Source organism: Nicotiana sylvestris, chromosome 5, assembly GCF_000393655.2.
Source record: "Nicotiana sylvestris chromosome 5, ASM39365v2, whole genome shotgun sequence".
Lineage (NCBI taxonomy): Eukaryota > Viridiplantae > Streptophyta > Magnoliopsida > Solanales > Solanaceae > Nicotiana > Nicotiana sylvestris.
Genome location: NC_091061.1, coordinates 24,602,354 through 24,628,348, shown reverse-complemented (window position 1 = coordinate 24,628,348; position 25,995 = coordinate 24,602,354). Strand labels below are relative to the sequence as shown.

At 39.7% G+C, this 25,995-nt stretch overlaps 2 protein-coding genes across 2 annotated transcripts; both read left to right on the top strand.

Annotated features, from left to right (window-relative positions):
- The first annotated feature begins 2,231 nt into the window (after positions 1–2,231).
- Positions 2,232–17,216, top strand: LOC104221375 (uncharacterized). Its single transcript, XM_070145947.1, has 6 exons — positions 2,232–2,757; positions 3,127–3,308; positions 3,470–3,685; positions 3,974–4,098; positions 4,261–4,684; positions 16,899–17,216. The coding sequence occupies exons 1-6, from the start codon at positions 2,232–2,234 to the stop codon at positions 17,214–17,216; spliced, it is 1,791 nt and encodes a 596-aa protein (XP_070002048.1).
- Positions 17,217–17,609: 393 nt separating this feature from the next.
- Positions 17,610–18,440, top strand: LOC138868396 (zinc finger BED domain-containing protein RICESLEEPER 2-like). Its single transcript, XM_070145946.1, has one exon. The coding sequence runs from the start codon at positions 17,610–17,612 to the stop codon at positions 18,438–18,440; it is 831 nt and encodes a 276-aa protein (XP_070002047.1).
- The last annotated feature ends 7,555 nt before the right edge of the window (positions 18,441–25,995 follow it).

Below are 25,995 nucleotides of genomic sequence, written 5' to 3'. Positions count from 1 at the left end.
GCATTAGTGTGAATCAATTCAGATTTGTTAGTTTCATAGTAGGATTGAATTTAACTTGGATTGCTGGGTTCGTACGACCGTATATGTGCACTATTGATGACATAGATTTGATCTCTTAGGACCTTAACGATCAGAACACATTTTTGGGTTAGTGATGTTTGTTTAGTCTTACTAGGGGTATTACAACACATTGCTCTACTTTGAACTCACAAGTAATAGACAGTCTTTGCCTGCTGAAAAACTGTCTCACTTCTAGCCGCGGTTAAACTTGTTTGAGGAGTTTTAGATGGAATTAACTAGTCATTAAGGTTACTTAAGCAACTATCCATGTAAAAACATTTTAAATGAATTGAATGGTCTAACTGATCTATTGGCTGAGAATCATTGTTCGATTTGAATTAAGGAGATGTCTGGGTCTAAAGCATTGGCAGGCCTCGAAATTAAAATCAGCGTCGTATTTTTGGGTTCGTCATAAGCCCAAACTGTCCAGCCCTTTATAAATGAAATCTGGGCTGTTATGAACAATTTGCTGAAAATGTTCTGCCTTCATTTACTAAGTTATTGGGCTTAATTGGTTTGAAACTGATTCATAAGGATTTTGGGCCTTTCATATATGCTAGTTAATTTGTTAGGCTTCAGAGACAAATTCAAAAGAAAATAATGGCTTGCTTTAGGATGTCCTTAAAATAAACGAGGCGTGCCGCGCCAAATAAAATCACAAATTGCGTGGCCCTCTTTAACTAGTTTTTTTAAAAATGTTAGACCTCGGGACGTGCCCTTTAGCGAATTTCGTGGCTTCCCTCAAAGTTAATAAAACGCTAGATTGTTTTAGATGCGCTTTTAATAATTTACTTTCTTAAACTCGGGTGCACATTTATGTGACCCAAATCCAAATCTCAACGGAGTCGAAATGTATCGATAACCACGGGTGCATTGATGTGACGTGGTTCGAGATGTATTTTCACGACGTTGCAATTCTCGTTAATAATAATAATAATATAAGCGGTAAAAAGTTAAAATTTGCACATAGGTTCAACATGTATATAAAAATAATTAGATAAATAAGCCGAATGTGATAGTTGAGAGACCGTGCCAGAACCACGGAACTCGGGAATGCCTAACACTTTCTCCCGGGTTAACAGAATTCCTTATCCGGATTTCTGGTTCGCGGACTGCAATACAGAGTCAATCTTTTCCTCGATTCGGGATTCAACCGGTGACTTGGGACACCATAAATCTCCCAAGTGGCGACTCTGAATTAAATAATAAATCCCGTTTCGATTGTCCTTTAATTGGAAAAACTCCCTCTGCGCCCCTGCGGGCGCGGGTAAAAAGGAGGTGTGACATCAATAAAATGCAATTTCCCTTTTCCATCATTCCTGATAGTTTTTATTTTTGTTTTCTTTTCTTCTTTGTACAGTTATTTTTATGCTGGTTTCAATGACATGACATGCATGAGGAATCTTCAGCCAAGTCTTAAAAGTCAATCTAATTCTGAAATAATAATCCAAGAAATAGAGTGTGATGATGAAACAAAATGTGATGAGGATGGGGCATTCGAGGAAATCAGTAAGGAACTAAATCATTTTGAAAAAAAATCCAAGCCTAATCTGAATGAAACGAAAGCAATCAATTTAGGAGATCCAGATAATGTCAGAGAAACCAAGATAAGTGTCCATCTTGAACCACAAACCAGGGAAGAAATAATTAAAGCATTTTTTGAATATAAGGATATTTTTGCATGGTCGTATGATGACATGCCAGGCTTGAGTACCGATTTGGTGGTCCACAAATTTCCAATCGATCCAGCATTCCCTCCCATCAAGCAGAAATTAAGGAAGTTTAAGACCGATATGAATGTGAAGATTAAAGAAGAAGTCACAAAGTATCTTGATGCAAAGGTCATTCGAGTCACGCGGTATCCCACGTGGCTAGCCAATGTTGTGTCTGTGCCCAAGAAAGATGGTAAGACTAGAGTGTGTGTCGATTACCATGACCTCAACAAAGCAAGTCCAAAGGACAACTTCCCACTACCAAGTATCCACATTTTGATTGATAATTGTGCCAAGCACGAGATTGGGTCTTTTGTGGACTGCTATGCGGGGTATCATCAGATCTTAATGGATAAGGAAGATGCGGAAAAGACGGCATTCATCACGCCGTGGGGAACATATTGCTACTGAGTCATGCCATTTGGTTTGAAAAATGCTGGGGCAAATTACATGAGGGCAATGACTACCATATTCCATGACATGATACACAAGAAGATTGAGGTTTACATGGATGATGTGATCATAAAGTCCATGAAGCAGTCTAACCACGTCAGTGATTTGAGAAAGTTTTTCCAGAGGCTTCACAGGTACAATCTTAAGCTCAGCCCTACAAAGTATGCATTTGGTGTTCCATCTGGGAAACTGTTAGGGTTCATAGTCAGTCAGCGTGGTATTGAGTTGGATCCGTCAAAGAACAAATCTATCCAGGAATTACCACCGCTAAAGAACAAGATCGAGGTAATGAGTCCGCTAGGGAGGCTGAACTACATCAGCAGGTTTATTGCTCATCTCACGATAACTTGTAGGCCCATCTTTAAGTTGCTAAAGAAGGATGATGCGGTCAAATGGACTGATGAGTGCCAGGAAGCATTCGATAAGATCAAAGAGTATTTGTCAAACCCACATGTGTGGGTCCTATCGGAACATGGGAGACTTTTGATTCTTTATTTGACAGTCCTAGATAATTCATTTGGTTATGTGTTGGGTCAGCATGACATCACTGGCAGGAAAGAGCAAGCCATCTATTATCTCAGCAAGAAGTTCACATCTTATGAGGTTAAGTATACTCCCCTTGAAAGGACATGTTGCGCCCTGACTTGGGTAGCACAGAAGTTGAAGCATTACTTGTCATCCTATACTACTTACCTCATTTCTCGCCTGTATCCTTTAAAGTATATCTTTCAAAAGCCTATGCCCACAGGAAGGCTTGCAAAGTGGCAGATTTTGCTCACAGAGTTTGACATTGTATATGTGACTCGGACGGCAATGAAATCCCAAGCTTTGGCCGATCACTTAGCTGAGAACCCGGTGGATGAATAATATGAACCTTTGAAGACTTACTTTCCTGATGAAGAGGTAATGCATATTGACGAGGTCGGGAAGGATGAAAAGCCCGGTTGGAAACTCTTCTTCGATGGAGCTGCTAACATGAAAGGTGTTGGGATAAGAGCTGTACTCATTTCTGAAATAGGGCACTACTACCCCATCACAGCTCAGCTTCGTTTCTATTGTACCAACAACATGGCTAAGTACAAGGCATGCATTTGGGATTGAGGCTAGCTGTAGATATGGGAGCTCAGGAAGTCTTGGTCTTGGGAGACTCGGAACTTTTGGTGCACCATATTCAAGGAGAATGGGAGACTCGGGATTTAAAGCTTTTACCGTATCGACAATGTTTGCATGATCTTTGTCAATAGTTTCGATCAATAGAATTCAGAAACATACCAAGGATCCATAATGAGGTTGCCGATGCTTTGGCTACCTTGGCATCAATGTTGCACCATCCGGACAAAACTTATGTTGACCCTCTGCATATTCAAGTTCGTGATCGGCATGCCTACTGTAATGTGGTTGAGGAAGAACTTGATAGTGAACCGTGGTTCCATGACATCAGGGAGTATATTAGGATGGGGGTATATCCGGTACAAGCCATATGTGATCAAAAGAGAACAATTCGGCGTTTTGCTAGTGGATTTTTCTTGAGCGGGGGAGTCTTGTACAAAAGAACTCCAGATCTTGGGCTGTTGAGGTGCATCGATGCTAAGCAAGCCACGACTATTATGATCGAGGTACATTCTGGAGTTTGCGGGCCGCATATGAGCGGGTATGTTCTGGCAAAGAAGATTCTTCGAGCGGGGTATTATTGGCTCACCAGGGAATGAGATTGCATCAGCTTTGTGCATAAATGTCATCAATGCCAGGTACACAAAGACTTGATTCATTCTCCACCATCTGAGTTGCACACAATGTCCACACCATCTCCCTTTGTTGCTTGGGACATGGATATCATTGGACCAATTGAGCCCGCGGCATCAAACGGGCACAGGTTCATTCTGGTGGCCATCGATTATTTCACTAAGTGGGTTGAAGCTAAGACTTTCAAATCTGTGACCAAGAAGGCAGTGGTCGACTTTGTTCATTCAAATATCATTTGTCGACTCAGAATCCCAAATATGATCATCACAGATAATGGTGCTAATCTTAACAGTCATTTGATGAAAGAAGTATGTCAACAATTTAAGATTACGCATCGTAATTCCACTCCTTATCTCCCCAAGGAAAATGTAGTCGTCGAGGTGGCCAATAAGAACATAAAGAAGATACTTCAGAAGATGGTACAAGGTTCCATGCAGTGGCATAAGAAGCTACCTTTTGCTTTGCTGGGTTATCGCACTACTGTTCACACATCAGTAGGTACAACCCCTTATTTGTTTGTATATGGCACTGAAGCAGTGATACCCGTGGAAGTTGAAATTATATCTCTTCGGATTATTACTAAAGCCGAAATTGATGATGATCAGTGGGTCAAAAACCGTTTGGAGAAATTGAGTCTGATTGACGAGAAAAGACTGGCAGCAATGTGTCATGGTCAGTTTTATCAAAAGAGAATGACAAAAGTATACAACAAGAAGGTGTGTCCCCGAAAATTTGAAGTGGGTCAGCGAGTATTGAAACGCATCCTTCCACATCAGGCTGAAGCAAAAGGCAAGTTCGCCCCAAATCGGCAAGGGTCATTCATCGTAACGAGAGTGTTGTCCAATGGTGCTTTGTATTTAACTGATATAGAAGGCAAATGTGTAGATATGGCTATCAATTATGATGCAGTCAAAAGATATTATGTATGATTTATTTGGTTTAAATTGTGTTGTTTGTACTTGGCAAGTTTTGAAGATTGGAATGACGAAGACATTTTATTCTGCTATCTAAACACTTTATCCTTTGTTACCCCTTTGAGCCTTATTTATTTCTTTCATACCCCTCTTTTGGAATCAGTAGCTAAGTTCAGAAACATGGACGCAAAAGGTGAATAAAGAAGGAAAAGAGGAAAAAATAAGAGAAAAAGAGAAAGAAAAGAATGAAAAAGACCGAAAAAGAAGAAGAAGAAAAAAAGAGAGAAAAAAAGAGAAAAGAGAAAAGTAACAACAATAAAGCAATTTTTATGACATGAACTACGTTCGACCTGATTCCTTTTAAGGATACATAGGCAGCCTCATGGTTCAGTGCTATCAAATATGAAATTCAAAGCCCCTAAGAAAGAAAACTGGGGCAGAAGTTGTGGTTTTGTAAGAGATCTGATTCCAAAAGTTGTAATTTTAACCCATTCAAGTTGTTTTGAGCCTTTATGATATTCTTTCTTTCTAAACCCTATCCAAAAGCCCACATTATAGTCCAAATAAAGACCTTCCGATCAATCTTCGAGGGACGCCAAGTCGAGCAAGTAGAGGTATGATTCATATCAGGGGCAACACTCTGTTCTAAGTAGGAAAAATGAAAAATGAGAGAGTCTTATTGGTGAAAACCCTTACGGGCACCATAAGGTGACAAAAAGCTGAGAGAAATGAAAAATGAGAGAGTCTTATTGGTGAAAACCCTCACGAGAACCGTAAGGCGACAGTGAGTTGAGAGATAAATAAATGAGAGAGGTTGTTGGTGAAAACCCTTCAAGGCACCGCAAGCCGAATAAAGTTGTTGACTTTGCAAAGGAATCAGATTATGGGAACCCCAGGCAGAGAGTGTGAAGACTAAAATAAGATTAATTGAATGGACTAGGCAAATTAATCCGAAATGCATGTCATGATCATTGATTCCAGCAACCTCGCTCAGATAAGTCCCTTGTCCATTTCTTCCTCAAACAGTCTTTTTGTTTTGATTTTTCTTCTTTATTTCTAACTCTCGAAGTCATTGCATTTCATTTCTTTTGGGTTTATTTCGCTAAGGTTGTTCCAATGTCAGCCTTGTTTAAGCAAGTGAGAAAGGATTTCAAAGCTTACTACCAACTTCCAAAATGCACAAAGCAAAGTGTGGCCAAACATACCAGAGATGGCATGATGCAAGGTGGAAAATAAGGCGTCAGTGAAAGCTCCATTGGTCGAGTGGTTTGGGAATTTTGTGGAAGATATAGAGATTCAGGTAGGAAGGACAGAAACGTAAAACAGCGGGTTGGGTGTAGAGTACTTGGGTCATTCAGGGTCCTGTGGTTGGAATTCAGTTAGAAAGGCAAATTATTCTTGGCCAGTTCAAGACAGCCAGTCAAAGCAAAGCACGGTAGTGAAAGGGCCACCTTCAGCAAAAATGCCGCAAACTAACCACCATATTTTTAAACTGATAAAATTTTCTTTGGTTAAAATAGGGGCAGGAAATTTCGTTTATTCTGAGGAATCCTCCGTGGGGAAAGCATGCACCAGACGGGTTCAACCATAAATCTTTAGGATCCTCCTGGATAATGAGATTTAGTTTAAAGTTTTCAGGGCCCTCCTGGATAATGAGATTCAATTTTTGGGATTATCAGGACCCTCCTAGATAATAGGACTTAGTTGAATTCCAAGACCTTCATGGATAACAAGATTTAATATAAGCTCTACCTTTGGGAAATATAAGTTAGCTTTAAAGTTTTCACTCTTAAGATGGGATTTAATTTCAATTGTCATAGCCCTCCTAGATAATAGGATTTAGCTTTTGAGTTCTTATAGCTTTTTGATAACGGGATTCGATTAACACTCACAGATGCGCCCATATACCAAACTGGGGCAGAAAAGTTTCTTTGTTTTGTCTATTTTGTTGTAATCAGGCGCCCACCTAGAGAACAAGGGAATACAGTTCATGTTTTGGCAATCGGGCACCCACCTGAAGAACAAGGGAATACAGTTCAAGTTTTGGCAACCAGGCGCCCACCTGGAGAACACGGGAATATAGTTCAAGTTTTGGCAATCAGGCGCCCACCTGGAGAACAAGGGAATACAGTTAAAGTTTTGGCAATCAGGTACCCACTTGGAGAATAAGGGAATACAGTTAAAGTCTTGGTAATTAGGCGCCCACCTGGAGAACAAGGAAATACAATTAAAGTTTTGGCAATCAGGCGCCCATCTAGAGAACAAGGGAATACAGTTAAAGTCTTGGTAATCAGGCGCCCACCTGGAGAACAAGGGAATACAGTTAAAGTTTTGGCCATCAGGCGCCCACCTAGAGAATAAGGGAAAACAATTAAAGTTTTGGCAATCAGGCGCCCTCATGGAGAACAAGGGAACAGTTAAAGTTTTGGCAATCAGGTGCCCATCTGGAGAATAAGGGAATACAACTCAAGTTTTGGCAAATCAAGCGGCCACCTGGAAAACAAGGGAATAGTTTTGGAAATCAGGCGCCCACCTAGAGAGTGCAGTTCAAGTGCCGAAAATCAGGCACCCACCTAGAAAACAAGCGAACCCATCTCAGAATTCAATTCGCATTAGCAACAACATAAATTCTCCTTGAGAGTGCAGGTCGACAGTTCAAGATGCACAACAGAACTGTAGAAGAAGCAAGACCAAGTTTGAAGATAGTAGATAGGATTCTTGTAATTCATAGATCATAGTTTAGCCTACCTACTTTTTATTTTGTCTTTGTGTAATAAGGAGTTCAGCGAGCAATAGCAGCAGCAGCAGTGAAATCACAGCTTCCCGGTAGTCCCAGCTACCAAAACTTTCCAAACTACACTGACCTGATTCCTTTATAACAAAGGGTATGTAGGCAACCACGGAAGCAGGGCGCGGTCAAATCTTTCAAAAATGCTTCCCATGAAATACTCAAACGGGCAAAAATAGCTCGTATCCGCTCACTTTATCTTTGCCCGAAAACTCTTCGTGTTTCCGAGCAAAGAGGGGCAGCTGTGAGCACGTGATTTTTTTCCTATGTGAAATACTCCTACAAATTAAAGAAATAATTTTTTTTCTAATTATTTGCAATTTTATAGGATATTGGAAGGAAATCGTGTTAATTGTTTGCATTTTTCTGTGCATACTTATTTTATTAAAATCACGAAAAAGTACAAAAAATGTCATGCATTGCATTTAGAGTTGGTTTCTATGTTTTTAGGATTAATTAGCTAATTATTTGTTCTATCAAAATTGAAATTACAAAAATAGTCCATTGTTGCATTTTTAGCTTAATTTTAGAATAATGGTTTTTCTCTTTGATTTAGGATTAAGGAATTTTTATATTTTTTTATGAAATTGGTTAGTGTTACAATCTATATTAATTTAGGATTTTATTTTAGGTTTTTAATTGAAAAAAAAGGAAAGAAAAAGAAAAGCAAAAAAGAATAGAAAATAAATGGGGTTAATTGCACAATGGCTGATTTAATTGGGCTAAGCCATGGTGAAGCCCAAATTTCCCCTTTACCCGTTCCAATCTTCCAAGCCCAAATCCCAGCTACCCGGTCCCAGGCCCCATTGCAGCCAAACGACCCCGTTTCCCTTGTCCCTAATCACGACCGTTGAATATTTGAGATCCAACGGCCCGAAACTTATCAAACCCCAAGTATAAAAGTGTCCAAACCAAGCCCTCCCCCCAGTCAACCCCCCTCATTCCATCTCCTCACCTCACCATCTCTCAAAACCCTAGAGACTGCCGCCTTGAAATCCTCCGTCGGTGGCAACTCCATAAACGCCCCTAAATCACTCCAAAATTACACCAAACATTCCTCACCTCCTCTTCTTTCTAAATTACCAAGTCAATCCTTTTGATTCTTCCCCAAATTGGTTCAATTTCGGATCTGAGAGCATGCAAAGCCGTCACAAATTGATTTTTTTTTCAAAGAAGATTTGAGCCGGAAAATGGGTGTTATCCGTCTGTTCTCGACGAGAACAGTCGCCTAACACCTATTGCAACTTAAATCAGAGGCGTCTACTTCCCTTTAAGCCGTTTGATTCACGTTCCGGTATAGGTACATTCCCCCCGTCTTTTTTTTTCCTTTTATTCTCTTATGTTATCATTCTCTTGTTTATCTTTTTTTTTTTTCTGTTTGTTTTGTTCATCCTGTTTCCTAGTTTGTCATTTCAATGACCAAACTAAGTAGTTCAGGAGGCCATATTCTTTGGGCCGTTAGGGTTTTATTTGTTTTTTTTCATGTCAACCAGCCTAGTTCTCTAGTGCATATCAAGCTTCTCTTTAGTTTTAGTTATCATTGCTTATTTTGTTTGGACCTGTTGGTTAATCTAATTCTGAAATAGGCATATAATAAATAATATAATTTATTAATGTTAGTTTTAGGCATCTTGGATTCTCCTAATTTGTTAATTTGTTTTGACTAATTTAGTTTTAGTCAAAATCAAGTTTGGAGGTCTTAAGATTATTATTTTTCTATTTTTTTAAGATGTTCAATCTTGGTTTTGATCCATTTGCTGTCATTTGTGTTGATTGTTTCTGTTGGCCATATTTTTCAATTCTTAGGGATTTGTAGGGGTTCATTTGTAAGTAAAGAAAACTTAAGGGAGTTAATTTGGGAGTTTAGAAATGGGATAAGATATCTAGAATATTTTGTGGCATGGACAACTGGTGCTATTCTACCAGTACAAGTTGCTGAAGCCAATTAGAAATGGCCAGTTGTCCGCTTGCTGTTAGAAAAGTTGCTTTGTGAGGGGTATTTTGGAAACAAAATTCATTCTTTGACTTGGAAGGCACACAACAAATTTTGGAGATAAATAGGGCCATTTCCTTCACTTTAGACAGACTTTTCAGCATTATTCTCTGCACCTAGAACACTAAAAAATATACACACACTGATAGAGTTTCAGAATTAGAAAAAAAAACACAAAAAGGGATCTCAAATACTGTTCCATTGATTAGCTAGTTCTCATTTTTCTTGGTTTTAAAAAGCTTGAATACACTGCTGGTTTCTGGGTTCAAAACATGATTTAAGCTGGTTGTTAGTTGTTGATTACTGCTGTTTTAAGCTCTGCTGATCTTACCATCTTTTTGCTGAAGTTCTGTTGTTGTTTTTGGTTGTATTCAGGTATGTAAGGTTGAACCCCTGTGATCATGTGAATAATACACCTGAAAGTTTTAAGTTCGTTGGATGTTGTCACTTAGTAGCTGTTCTTTTGCTTTGCTGGAGACTGGTTTTATGATGTTTAAGTCTATTTCATTTTGTTTTTTCCCCTCCCCGTTTTGCTTTCAGCATATTAGAAGTTAGCTAAAAAATTTGTACATAATAGATGTGTGTTCTAAGTATGGACCATGTTGTGAGGTGTGGGGAAGGTATTTGTGCATGTAAGTTACATTTTAGGAGATCTGTTTGAAGCTTCAGCTACATGGATGTTTTGTTAAGATGGGAGTCTATTCATTTTTATGTTGATGATGAGTCAGTAGTACATTCAATAGTTAATACATTCTCAGTTATTTATCAGCTAGGTGATTAAAAGCCTGAATGCTGATGTTAGAGTTATTGTTTGAAGTCATAATTACTGTTTGTCATATATATAAGCATGAGTTTAGACTGAGAAGTGCTGAGAATTATATGTCATGTGTGGATCATGGATAGTTGGGCCTCAATTTAGGCCCAATGACCTTTTACATGTTTGAACTAAGGTCCAACTTTGCTGCCTAATGCATATCTACATGAGAACATGTGTTAACAGTTGGTTATTTCACTTTTAATTAATTTCATATATGTATTTTTGTGGGTGTTTGGGCTTGGGCGTCAGCCCTAAACGAAGTGGCCTTGACTGCATGAAGCCTGACAAGTGTTTCAAGGACCAGGTCTGTGGGATTCGATTTCGAGCCTACGCAGTCCCAACATTTCCCCCCACCTTGGTATGCTCGTTTAATAATATACTGGGCCAACTATTGGCCCAACACTTTAGCCACATTATTACAGGCCCGCTGTATACTTTTTTGCTCATCATCAATAGCTTTAAATTCGAGTTATTTGTGAATAAAAATGCCCTTAGACCTAATTAAGTATAGTTCTTTAGAACGGAGTTAGGTGTGCCATCCTAATTAAATCACCTCTGGCTCTCATATTTTATAACTTAGATACTAAAAATGAATCTCATAGTTTGCTTTAGGCGTGTTAACTAAAACCCGGGTGTCCATTTCATGTGACCCGATTCTAATCTCTAACAAGGTTAAATAGAACGTGTCGTGAATCACGGGTGCATTGTAGCGTGGCTTACGATGTGTTTTAAATAACCTTGAAATAGTTCCTTGAATGGATAAAAACGGTTATAAAGTTAAAAATGTGTAATTAATCAGATAGTAGGCCAATATTAACAGTTGAGTGACCGTGCTAAAACCATGGAATCCGGGAATGCCTAACACCTTCTCCCGGATTAACAGAATTCCTTACCCGGATTTCTGTGTTTGCGGACCGTAAAACAGAGTCAATCTTTTCTCGACTCGGGATTTAAACCGGTGACTTGAGACACCATAAATTATCCCAAGTGACTCTGATTTCTAAATAAATAATCCCGTTTCGATTGTCACTTTAATTGGAAAAACTCCCTTATACCCTTTCCGGGGTAGGAAAAAGGAGGTGTGACATTTATAACCACAAAAGTATTTGTAATTTATTTTTTATCACAAGTTCCAAAAGTCTTTTTTTTAAAATTATGTGTCTAAACAAACAACACCATATAATGAGACGAATGGAGTAAAAAATTACATAAAGGTGTAAGATAAAAAGTACTTCCACTGTTCCAATTTATGTAGCACTGTTTGACTCAACGCGAAATTTAAAAATAAAAAAACATAATTTGAAACTTATAGTCTAAAATAAGTCATGTACATTTGTGTGATTATGAATTATTTCATTAACTATAAAGTAAGCAATTTAAAGTTAGATTATTTCTAAATCATAAAGTATGACATTCTTTTGAGACATACTAATAAAAAAGTACAACAAATAAATTAGGACAGAAAGAATAACAACATTTGATCTATATATATCGTATTTATTACCATCATAAAAAGTGGGAGGACTCCAAATAAATAGGCGAAATATATATACAGTCCCCTTGTCTGATTTTTCCATATAGACATTTGAACTCGAGGTAGTACTTATTGAACACTTAAACTCATATAAAAGATTATCAATTTGACACATTTTGCTGACATGATAAAGTATTCATTTTGCACTCTCTTTGAGCGCGTCATTGCATAAAAATGGTTAATTTCATTTTTTTTCTTTTTCTTTCTGTCTTTACACTTTTTTCGATCTCTCTGATTTTCTTGACGTTGAGTCTTGCCAGAAAACTTCACGGCCGTCAATAAATTTCATTTCAAACTTGTTTTTCACTTCTCCATCAGAACGCCAGCACCAAGGACACTCCCACAAAATATTAGACTTGGTTTCTCCAATCTCTTCCCAATTTTAAAACCACCATAATCAACTGCAATTTTTCTGATAACTTTGATAACAGAAAACCCCCGTCTAAACTTGTTGCTGGATAATGTACAATAATAAAATCCAGAAACAAATATCTAATTAAAAAGAAAACCACAAATGACAAACCCCATTTGAAAACAGGGAACTAAAGTAGTTGGCCGGACACCTCGAACTTAATATTTCATATAACCCTGGAAGAAAAAAGAAAGTGGTGTAGTGGTGTGTCAATGATGGAACAAAGATAATCTTTGCAAAGGATGAATATATATAGGAGCCACTGTGGTCCTTGGAATTTTCAGAGGACATTGATAATTGTATTGAAATCTTCTTTATATCAGTCTTACTCCCCAATTCTGCTCAAGAACCCCTTTTTATAAACCATAGTAGCTGATTTTTTATGGTTTAACTTGCCAAAACTCACTTGAAATTTTAAGAAAAAGTTACAGAAAAAACTAGAATGGAATAACGGAAGTGATAGAGAAGGAGGAGGCGGCAAGGGGAAGGGGGAGGAGGTGTGCTGCTATCTTATTAGAGCTTTTGATGGGCATAGTTTTTTTTCCTTATAAACTTTTTTTCTTTTTCGTATTTGGGATCAAAATCCACATGTCCCTGTCTAATTGGTTTTCTTGCCACGCTAGTTGTGTGTGAAATGTACGACTTCTATTTTTTTATGTTGTCCCAACAAGATGTGTCTAATTGATATATGGTTGTCTAAAGGGAGGGTAATGGTTCTTAAGGGGACTAGGTACGGAGGCAATACTGGTACGTGAGAGGGGGTTCCTTGAGGGGAGTTGGGTTAAGTGAATTTAAGGGTACGAGTATTTTATATGTGCCCCTACTGGTCCTAAGAGGAAGAGGGTACTTAAAGGGGTGGTAAGCGTACTCAGGATATTTTAAAATTAAAAATTTAAAAATATTATATTTAAATACAAATAAACTTTAATGGATAAATAAAATTCAAGACTATGAAGTGCCTTTTATTTATTTGATGCAATATAAATATTAGATTTTTAATACAAGTTACAAGTATTTATTCCCATTTCAACACTTGTAAAAATAATATTGCATATTGTTTTTAAATGATTTACGCAATTTTTCAATAACTTTTTGTAGTTCGTCGCTTGAAATCGGTAGCACTTGTTCTTCTGCATCCCCGCTATCTCCGGTAGATAGTATTTCATTATACGCGTCGTCGTCTTCTTGAATTATTTATGGAAAGCCAAAGTTTCTTCTCTCCTCTTTAATTCATTCTTTCAAAGTATCCGGATAGATTTGGAGGTCCGTAGGTCGTTTCGGCACGAATTGACAAAAGTTGGAAAATGAGAGATTTTGAAAAGTTTGATCGGGAGTTGATGTCACGACCCCGGTTCGCCCTCCGTGAACCATCGTAACGGTACCTAGTCTCTACGACTAGGTAAGCCTAATTTGCGGAAGGAAAACCAAAATTTACGAAAGTAAACAATTTAAAACAGAAATAAAGTAGAAACAATGTTTAAATGTGCCTCGGCTTACACCATGTTAAACTCTCAATACCAATACATAAATCCAAGACCCGAAAACCCACAAATCACAAGCTAAGATCAATACTACATAGCTCTAACTTCGGAATGTCTAATAAAATAGAAAAAAATACAGAAGGGCTAAATACTAAAAGCAGGAATAGAAAGGGACTTCTCGGTCTCCGGACGCGACAGATGTACCTCGAAGTCTCTAGAGCAGTCGCCTCCTCAAGGATGATAGGCCTGAGTAGCGGAACCTAGATCTGCACATGACAAACATGCGCAAAAGAGGCATGAGTACACCACAGCGGTACTCAGTAAGTGCCAAGCCTAACCTCGGTTGGGTAGTGACGAGGAAGGTCAGGGCCCTACTGAGATTAAATAAATATAAAGATGACATGATAAGATAAGCAATACAATTGAAAATCTACAGTAAGAATCTACACAGGATAATAAGAGTACAATAACGGAAACAAAGATGAAGGCAAACCACAAGGAAGTACCACTCATAACAAGGATGATAACTAGGGATCTCTTTGTATCTTGGTATCCTCAATATATGCTAGGGAACTCTCGGTATTCCGAGGATCTCTTGGTATCCTCAATATACATGCCAGGGACCTCTTGGTATCCCGCACCTCAGTTCAGATCATAAATAGCTACGAACCTCCAAAACACAATCCGAACATGCTCATGACCCCGAAATTACCCAACGGAGCTAACATAACCATCAAATTTCTATTCCAAGGCCATCTTCACACTGTTCCAACTACGGTCAAATTTCCAACACTTAAGCTCTCATTTAGGGACTAAGTGTCCCAAAACTCTCTGAAACTCAAAACCGAATCCCGGCAAATCAAAATAGCAGAAATAAATTTGGGGAAAGTAGTTAATAGGGGATCGGGGCATTAATTCTTAAGACGACCGGCCGGGTCGTCACATCCTCCTACACTTAAACATTCATTCGTCCTCGAACGAGCATAGAGACATACCTGAAGTAGTGAAAAGATGAGGGTAACGACTGCACATATCCTGCTCAGTCTCCCAAGTTGCCTCCTTGACCGGATGACCCCGCCACTGAACCTTCACTGATGCAATGTTCTTTGACCTCAGCTTTCTGACATGCCTGTCCAATATTGCCATTGGCTCCTCAACATAAGATAGATCCTTGTCCAACTGGACTGAACTGAAATCCAACACTTGAGACGGATCACCGTGATACCTCCGGAGCATCGAAACATGAAATACCGGATGAACTCCTGCCAAGCTAAGAGGTAAGGCAAGCTCATAAGCAACCTTCCTAACACGCCTCAATATTTTAAAAGGGCCAATAAACCTCGGACTCAACTTCCCTTTCTTTCCAAATCTCATAACGTCTTTCATAGGCGATACCCGAAGTAGAACCCGCTCTCCAACCATAAAGAAAATATCACGAGCCTTCGGGTCCGCGTAACTCTTCTGTCTGGACTGGGGTGTACGAAGTCTATCCTGAATCACCTTAACCTTCTCCAAAGCATCCTAAACCAAGTCTATGCCCAGTAATCTAGCCTCATCTAGCTCAAACCAACACACCGAGGATCTACACCATCTCCCATATAAAGCCTCATACGGTGCCATCTGAATGCTGGACTGATAGCTGTTGTTGTAAGCAAACTCCGCCAATGGCAAGAACTGATCCCAAGACCCTCCAAACTCAATCACACACGCACGAAGCATATCCTCGGGAATTTGAATAGTGCGCTCGGACTATCCGTTCGTCTGAGGGTGAAATGCTGTACTCAACTCTAGGGGTGGGCATAAAATCCGAAAAACTGAATTCCGAACCGAACCGAATTAATTCGGTATTTTGGTTTCGGTTTTTTCGGTATTTCGGTCTAATTCGGTATTGCAATTTGGTATTTCGGTACGATCCTCGGTATTAGATATTTGAAATTTTGGTATACCGAAATACCGATTTTTTTAAAGATATTTTTCTAATTTTCTTATTGACCAGTGTACTCCCCAGCCCAACGCCCAAGCCCAAAGCCCCAGCCCACCCTGTCTAAAGCTAATTTTTCATCATTCATTAGGTTAGGGCGTTAGGCTATTAGACAGAGTAGCAAACGAAGAGTCGAAGAGACGAAGATGCTCCATTCCTCAATTCCTCAGTCCGATTAGGTGATTTTCGTCTTTCCGAGCTTCGATTAGGCGAACCTCACTCCTCAGTCATCACAAATTCTGGGCAAACGAAGATGCTGTTGTTGCAAACTTGAGATAGTTTCAATTTTCAAAGGTATGTTTCTACTTTCTAGTGATTTCTACTTTCTAGTGAACTTGCGAACTTGCGATTTCTCATATACACTCAATTACTATGGCTGATTCTTGTTTCTACCACTAATGGTCTTCAATCAGTTGAAGGAAGATACATAGAAAATTCTCCGTTGTGTAAAAGTCACAAGGTACCATACTCCATTTTGGCCAAACAATAAAAGAAACTCTACAAACTTCATTTTTCTTAAAAACATTCTTGTTTAGTCTTGTTAATCTTATTGTTGCTGACTTGCTATTGATGTTTTTTCTTTTTTTTTTTAATCCAAAAGGGTATATCATGGATTTATTTTCTTGGTTTTTTATTTCCATTTTGTTTCATTTTTTGTGCTTTGATTCAGTTCAAGGACAAAACACATCCTCCTCAAGTTGCACTAAAGAATTTCAGTGTTGAAACTTAGGAAATTAGTTGTTGTTCCATTTGATCTTCATATTTATAGGTAATGTAAGGATATTACAGTACACTGATGTAAAAATCAGCATAGGACTTAAAATTCTGTGGAATGGTTGGATGCAAATTCTTGTTTGGATGGTTTTTCTAATAGGAAAGTGAATCCTTTTGTGAAAACTAAGATTAGTGGTACTATATCTTATGTTACTAATGTGCAAAACATGAGTTTGTAAGTGATTCTTAATTTATTGATTGTTAATTTATGTTTATATTTGTTTAATTTTGTATAGATGGCAGATACAAGTAGAGTAAGTGATGTTGGTTCAAGTGAAAGTTTACCTATTACGGTAGATAGTAACACCAACACCATTGATACTCAAGATTCTAAGAAAAGGAAAGCCATGCAACCTAGGTCTGATGTTTGGAACCATTTTGATAAATTTGAGGTTAATGGGGTTGGGAAAGTACAATGTCGATATTGTAAACAAGCTTATGCTGCTAATTCATCTAAGAATGGAACAACAGGATTGAAGAATCATTTGCTTAGATGCAAAGAATACCCACTTAACATTGCTAAAGATAATAGTCAAACATTGCTAAATTTTTAATCTTGCCAAAATAATGAAGGATCAATTTGGAAATTTGATCAAAAAGTGGTTAGGAGGGCCTTAATTGAGATGATAGTTATTGATGAACTACCATTTAACTTTGTAGAAAATAAAGGCTTTACGAAGTTTATGAGAAAAACTCAACCACTATTTTGTCTTCCTTCTCGTAGAACAATAACAAGGGATTGTTATGAAGTTTACGATGAATTGAAGCAAAATCTAAGAAGTTCTTTTAGAGAAGCACAACCAAAAATTTGCCTCATAACAGACACATGGACTTCATTACAAAGAATAAATTATATGTGTTTGACAGCCCACTTCATTGACAGGGATTGGAAGTTGCATAAAAGAATACTAAAATTTTGCCCTATCACTAGTCATAAGGGTGAAGAGATGGCTAAATATATTAGGGATTGTTTGCTTGAATGGAAATTAGACAAGATTTTCACTATCACCATGGACAATGCTTCTTCAAATGATGTCACAGTCAAAGAATTGTCTAAACAGTTAGATATGTGGAAAACTAATATGATGAGTGGTAAACATCTTCATGTGAGATGCATGGCTCATATAATAAATCTTATTGTGCAAGATGGTTTGAAAGAACTTGATGCTTCCGTGACACGTGTTAGAAATATTGTGAGGTATGTGAGATCTTCGCTTGCAAAGACCTTAAAGTTTAAACAGTGTTGTGCACATGTAAAGATAGAATGTACCAAAACGTTGTGTTTGGATGTTCCTACTAGGTGGAATTCCACATATTTGATGTTGGATACGGCACAACACTTTGAAAAGGCCTTTGACAAGTTACATCTTTTTGATGATATATTTTCTGCTTATCAATGTTCTCATCTTTGTGAAGATGGTAGTAGTGTAGGTCCTCTTGAATCTGATGATTGGGTGAATGTGAGGAATGTGATAGAGTTTCTTGCAAGATTTCACGAGCTAACTAAAAAAGTTTTAGGTTCACATTATGTCACTTGTAATTCTCATTTTGAGGATGTATATGAACTTTATTGTCATTTGAAAATGTTCTTAGTTAGTGAGGATGAGCATTTGAGAAAAATGGTTGAGCGAATGCAAGAAAAGTTCAAGAAGTATTGGGGTGAGCCTGAAAAGATGAATAGAATGATTTTTATTGCTTCCGTCTTGGATCCACGTAACAAATTTGAATATGTTGAGGGAGCACTTGAAGAACTTTTTGGGGAAGAAAATAAATGTTGAGGTATATGCTTATATGAATTCTTTGTTTGGAGAGTATCTAAAAAAGTATTCAGCCGAATCTTGTCCTCAATCTCCATCTAGTTCTACTTCATCTAACAACACATCTAATACATCTAATGGGAGTGTTATAAGTGCAACTTTAATAAGGACAAAGCTTCACTTGAAGAAACAAAAGGAAGACAATGGAAGTGGGGGTGCTAAATCGGAGTTGGATAAATACATTAGTGAAGAACAAGAGCCTTTTAGTGAAGAATTTGATATCTTAAATTGATGGAAAACACATGCTCCTAGATTTCCTATTCTTTCGGAGTTGGCTCGTGATGTGTTGGCAATTCCAATTTCTAGTGTGGTGTCGGAATGCGCGTTTAGCACCGGTGGCCGTATTCTTGATTCATTTAGGAGTTCATTGACTCCTAAATGTGTGCAAGCTCTTATTTGTGTTCAAGATTGGCTTAGAGAAGAGAAGAATCCTATTAGTGTTGAAGAAGACTTGAAGTATCTTGAGGAACTCGAGCTTGGTAATCTTTAATATTTTGTGTGTATTTTAGTTCAAAATAATATATCATGCTTTTTCATTTGTATGACATATTTGGTCGAATTATTTTTAGATATGGAAAATAATGGAAGCACTACTACCATTGTTTGATGTATAGTTGCAACTTGCATCTTGAGTGGTAAGTTTAATACTCTATTTGTTTGGTGATATACTTAATACTTTTGTAGTTTTGTTTTATTATCATCAAAATATAATATTCTAACTTATGATTTATATTTTTTTAGGTTCAAGTGCAATCATGCCCCGTGCTCCTAAAGTACGCTCCGATATTTGGGAACACTTTGAGGTGAAAGAAGATAACAGAGAAGTTCGCAAAGTAGAGTGCAAGCATTGTGGTCAAGTCTATAATGTTAATCCAAAGAGGAATGGAACAATTGGTTTAAGGAAGCATATTAAGCGTTGTCTTGCGCGTCTTCCCGGAATCCGTATTTAAGAATTAAGACTGTTTTTGTTGAGGGATGCCCTCTCTATTTTTGTTGCACTATGTTTAAGTGTTAAGACTGTTAAGACTGTTGCAGTTGGCCAGTTGCACTGTGTTTAAGTGTTAAGACTGTTTTTGTTACACTGTGTTTAAGTGTTAAGTGTTAAGACTGTTGCACTGTTAAGTTAATTCTGCTACAGCTGCTGCATCTGTTAAGTGTTAATTTTGTTGAGACTGTTGCATCTGTTGCACCTTGATAATTTATTGTTTTTATTGTTAATTTTGTTAAGCTGCTGCATCTGTTGGTTAAGACTGCTGCATCTGCATCTGTTAATTGGTAATGCAGCCAGTAGATGAGCTATTTAGGTGCTGCATCTGTTGCATCTTTGAGCCTTTGAATTTTGAAATTTGAATTGTGCATATTGCACTGTTGCACAGAATTGTGCACTTGTTAAAATGGCCTGGTTTGGAAAGATTTAAATAATTGTGGACTTGAGTAGTAATGGCCATGGTTTTTTATTTATTTATAGATGGCTAGAAAAGGATATTGTTAATGGCTTCTTTAGCCTTTTTAGCTTTTGCTTAGCTGTAGTTACATTAGAAAGTGACAGAACTATTACTAGTGTAAATTCACCAGCCTTAATTGGTTCTGACACTGAAATGCAACAATCTGAATGGGTCTTGGTTAAACCGTACCGAAACCATACCGAACCAAAATAAGAAATACCGAACCGTATCGAAATAATTTGGTACGGTATTTGGTATACACAATTGATAAACCAAATACCGAAATACCGAACCGAAATTCTTAAATACCGAACCGAAATACCGAATGCCCACCCCTACTCAACTCCACCCGAGTACCCAACTCATGTTGAACGGCCCTCCAGAACCATGATGTGAACTGAGTACCTCTATCTGAAATGATGGAAATTGGAATACCATGCAGATGAACAATCTCCCGAATATAGATCTCCGCCAACCGCTCCGAGGAATAAGTAGTACACACAGGAATGAAATGAGCGGACTTGGTTAGCCGATCCACAATCACCTAAATAGCATCGAACTTTCTCAAAGTTCGTGGGAGCCGAACTACAAAGTCCATGGTGATCCGCTCCCACTTCCACTCCGAAATCTCTATCCGCTGAAGCAATCCACCCGGTCTCTAGTGCTCATACTTCACCTGCTGACAATTGAGGCACTGAGCTACAAATCCAACTATATCCTTCTTCATCTGCCTCTACCAGTAGTGTTGCCTCAAATCCTGATACATCTTCGCGGCACCCGGATGAATGGAATACCGCGAGCTATAGGCCTCCTCCAAAATCAACTCTCGAAGCCCATCAACATTGGGTACACAAATATGACCCTGCATCCTCAATACCCCATCATCACCAATAGTCACATCTCCGGCATCACTATGCTGAACCTTGTCCTTGAGGACAAGCAAATGAGGGTCATCATATTGTCGTTCCCTGATACGATCAAATAAGGAAGGCCGAGAAACCACGCAAGCTAGAACCCGACTGGGCTCCGAAAGATCTAATCTCACAAACTGGCTGGCTAAGGCCTAAATATCCATCGCCATAGGCCTCTTCGATATTGGTAAATAATCCAAACTCCCCAAACTCTTTGCCCGACGACTCAAAGCATCGGCCACCACATTGGTCTTGCCCGGGTGATACAAAATAGTGATGTCATAGTCCTTCAGCAACTCTAATTACCTCCTCTAGCACAAATTTAGATCCTTCTGCTTGAACAGGTGCTGCAAGCTCCGATGGTCAATATAAATCTCACAAGGCACACCGTATAAGTAATGGTGCCAAATCTTCAGGGCGTGAACAATGGCAGCTAACTCAAGGTCGTGAACAGGGTAGTTCTTCTCATGTATCTTCAATTGTCTGGATGCGTAGGCAATCACCCTACCGTACTGCATCAACACCGCTCCGAGGCCAACCCTCGAGGCATCACAATAAACCGCATAAGACCCCGAACCTGTAGGCAATATCAAAATTGGGGCTGTGGTCAAAGCTGTATTGAGCTTCTAAAAGCTCGCCTCACACTCCTCCGTACACCGGAATGGAGCACCCTTCTGGGTCAACCTGGTCATAGAGGCTGCAATCGATGAAAACCCCTTCACAAAACGACGGTAGTAGCCCCCCAAGCCAAGGAAACTACGAATCTCGGTAGCTGAGGATGGTCTGGGCCAACACTACACGGCATTTATCTTCTTTGGCTCCACCTGAATACCCTCACTTGATACCACGTGGCCTAAGAATGCCACTGAATCTAACCAAAACTCACATTTTGAGAACTTAGCATATAACTTCTTCTCTTTCAGAGTCTGAAGCACAGTCCTCAGGTGCTGCTCATGATCTTCCCGACTCCGGGAATACACCATAATATCATCAATAAATACAATGACGAACGAGTCAAGATACGTCCGTAACACACTGTGCATCAAATGCATAAAGTCTGTTGGGGCATTGGTCAGCCCAAATGACATAACAAGGAACTCGTAATGACTATACCGAGTCCTAAAAGCAGTATTCGGGATATCTGGCTCCCGAATCTTCAACTAATGGTAACCAAAATCAATCTTAGAAAACACTCGTGCGCCCTGAAGCTGGTCAAACAGATCATCAATACGAGGCAAAGGATAACAGTTCTTAACTGTCACTTTGTTCAACTGGCGATAATCAATACACATACGCATAGAACTATACTTTTTCTTCACAAACAAGACAGGAACACCCCAAGGTGATACATTGGGCTGAATAAAACCCTTATCAAGCAATTCCTGTAACTGATCCTTCAACTTAGGAGGAGCCATACGATACGGAGGAATAGAAATGGGCTGAGTGCCCGGTAATAGATCGATGCCAAAATCAATATCTCTATTAGGCGGCATGCTTGGAAGATCAGCTGGAAACATATCGGGAAAATCTCGTACTACTGGGACTGAATCAACTGAAGGGGTATCAATATTGACATCTCTCACATAAGCTGAGTACGCGTCACACCCTTTCTCAACCATACGCTGAGCTTTAAGAAAAGAAATAACCCTACTGGGAGTGTGATCTAAAGTACCCTTCCACTCAACACGCGATACACCTGGCATAGCCAGCGTCATGGTTTTGGCAAGACAATCAAGAATAGCATAATGGGGCGACAACCAGTCCATGCCCAAGAGAATATCAAAATCTACCATGCTAAGCAACAATAAATCAGATCTGGTCTCAAACCCAGTAAGAGCAACCAAACACGACCGATAGACGCGGTTCACAACAAGAGAATCTCCCACAAGAGTAGAAACATAAATAGGGGAACTCAAAGAATCCCTAGATATACCCAAATGCGGAGCAAAATAAGAAGACACATAAGAGTAAGTAGAGCCTGGATCGAATAGAACCGATGCATCTCTCTGGAAAATAAATATAATACCTGTGATGACAGAATCGGAGGCAACAACCTCGGTATAGGCAGGAAGGGCATAGTATCTGGCCTGACCTCCTCATCTAGGGCAACCTCTACCTCCCCGACCTCGACCTCTAGTTAGCTGAGCAGGTGGGGTAGCAACTGGAGCTGTAATCATAGCCTGTGAACTTTGCGGGGCACGGTGTGACTGAGAAGTCTGTGGAGGTACACTCCTCCCAAGTCTAGGGCAATCCCTAACCACATGGCGTGTGTCACCGCACTCAAAACAAGCTTTGGGATGATGTGGCGGCTATGAATGGCTCGGACCAGGTCTGCTGGACTGACCTCTGAAAGCACCCCGCGCAGGAGGCACGCTAGAAACCGGAGGTGCATAATAAGGCTCCTGAGGCCTAGGAGGAGCTGAAGCACTACTGGCTGCTGGAAGAGCTGAATGAATAGGACGACTCATATAACCCCTACTATGATGACCTGCAGCTGGGGTACGGGCACCAGAATAATGGCCCGACTCTCGAGACTTCTTGGCCTCCCTCTCCTTTCTCCCCCTAGCATGCATACCCTCAATCCTCCTAGTAATGCTCACCACCTGCTGATAAGAAATATCCATCTCCAACTCACGAGCCATGCTAGACCTGATGCTGGGAATAAGGCCCTCAATAAACTGACGAACTCTCTCGCGAACAGTAGAAACCAAGGCTGGTGCATGCCTAGCCAAACTAGTGTAACGGACAGCATACTCTGAGACAGTCATAGCACCCTGGCGCAAATGCTCAAACTCTACGCGCCATGCGTCCCTAAGGCTCTGAGGAACATACTCTCTCAGGAATAGATCTGAAAACTGAGTCCAAGTTAGTAAAGCAGCCTCATCCGGACTGTCTTACTCATAGGTGCGCCGCCACTCATAGGCAGCTCCTCGAAGCTGGAAAGTAGTGAAGGAAACCCCGCTCGATCCTGATATACCCATGGTACGGAGAATGCGGTAACTCTCATCTAGAAATCCTAGAGCATCCTCCGATGATAGACTGCTGAATACAGGAGGCTTGTACCTCTTGAACCTCTCAAGCCTTAGTTGCTTCTCCTCGGAAGCCGCGACCTTGTCCTCGGGCTGAACTAGCACTACAAGCGGTCTAGGAATAATCTCAGGGACCTACTCAACATGCACTCGCTGCTCAGGAGTGTGGGCGGCAGGAGTCTGTGCTCCTCCCCCGGCCTGAGATGTGGCTGCAACAAGGGGAAACAACCCTGCCTGAGCCAAGGTGGTGTACATGCTCATAAACTGTGCCAAAGTCTCCTGAAGAGCTGGAGTAGTAGTAGCAGTAGGCGTATCAGGTGCCTGGACTCCGACTGGAACTACGGGTGGTACCTTGGCGGCAACTCGCGTATGTGCTCTGGCTGCACCACGTGCGCGTCCTCGGCCTCTACCCTAGCCCCGGCCTCTGTCGGTTGCAGTAGGGGGCGAGGGTGTCTGATCATCTCGGGTAGCACGTGTTCTCACCATCTGTGAGAGAATAGAAGACAGAAGTTTAGAATTGTGATGTCAAAATATCGCACGACAAGGAATCACATGAAGTGGAAATTTTCCTAACAGTTACATAGCCTCTCGTAGGTAAGTATAGACATTTTGGTACCGATCAACGAGACTCTAATAAACCGACTTGTGATCCATGACTCCTATGAATATAGAGCTCTAATACCAACTTGTCACGACCTCGGTTCGCCCTCCATGAACCATCGTGATGGCACCTAGTCCCTACGACTAGGTAAGCCTAATTTACAGAAAAAAAACCAAAATTTGCGGAAGTAAACAATTTAAAATAGAAATAAAGTAGTAACAATGTTTAAATGTGCCGCTCGGATTACACCATGTTTAACTCTCAATACCAATACATAAATCCAAGACCCGAAAACCCACGAATCACAAGCTAAAATCAATACTACATAGCTCTAACTCCGGAATGTCTAATAAGAATAGAAAAAAATACAAAAGGGCTAAATACTAGAAGCAGGAATAAAAAGAGACTTCTCGGAATGCGGACGCGGTAGATGTACCTCGAAGTCTCTAGAGCAGTTGCCTCCTCAAGGATGATAGGCCTAAGTAGCGGTACCTGGATCTGCACATGAAAACCATGCACAGAAGAGGCATGAGTATACCACAGCGATACTCAGTAAGTGCCAAGCCTAACCTCGGTTGGATAGTGACGAGGAAGGTCAGGGCCCTACTGAGATTAAATAAATATAAAGTTGATAGGATAAAATAAGTAGTACAATTGAAAATCTACAGTAAGAATCTACACAGGATAATAAGAGTACAATAATGGAAACAGAGATGAAGGCAAACCACAAGGAAGTACCACTCATAACAAGGATGATAACCGGGGATCTCCTGGTATCCCGAGGATCTCTTGGTATCCTCAATATATGCTAGGGATCTTTTGGTATCCCGAGGATCTCTTGGTATCCTCAATATATGCTAAGGATCTCTCGGTATCCCGAGGATCTCTTGATATCCTCAATATACGTGCCAGGGACCTCTTGGTATCCCGCACCTCAGTTCATATCATAAATACATACAAGGGATCTTCCGGGATGTCGTCCCGTAGTCCCGAAGTAAAAACACACAGCAGCAACACAAGAATACCCAATTAAGCTACATTTCGTGCGAAGTAAACAGTTAATTCTAGCCTAACATGCTTCACGTAATGCAATTAAGGCAGTTTAAGCAAATAGGCAATTAAGTTAATTAAACATGCTTTTCTAAACTAGCAATAGGCTAAATTCACAAGTGGAATAAAACAAGAAAAATAACTCAATTGAAATACTTAAGGAAAAACCGATTTTTCAACAATTAGCTCAAATACGCGCTCGTCACCTCACGTACAAGGTATTTCAATTATCAAATATATCATATCCCAAGGGGAAGGTCCCCCACACAAGATTAGACAAGCCACTTACCTCGAACCGGCTCAAAAATCAACCCGAGACCACATTCTTGCCACGAGTAATCGACTCCAAATGACCCAAATATATTCAATTCAATTTCATAATGTAAATAACACTTCAAGTAACTGATTTTACAATTAAATTCTTAGCTAATAAGCGAAATTAGGTAAAATGACCAAAACGCCCCTCGGGCCCACGTCTCG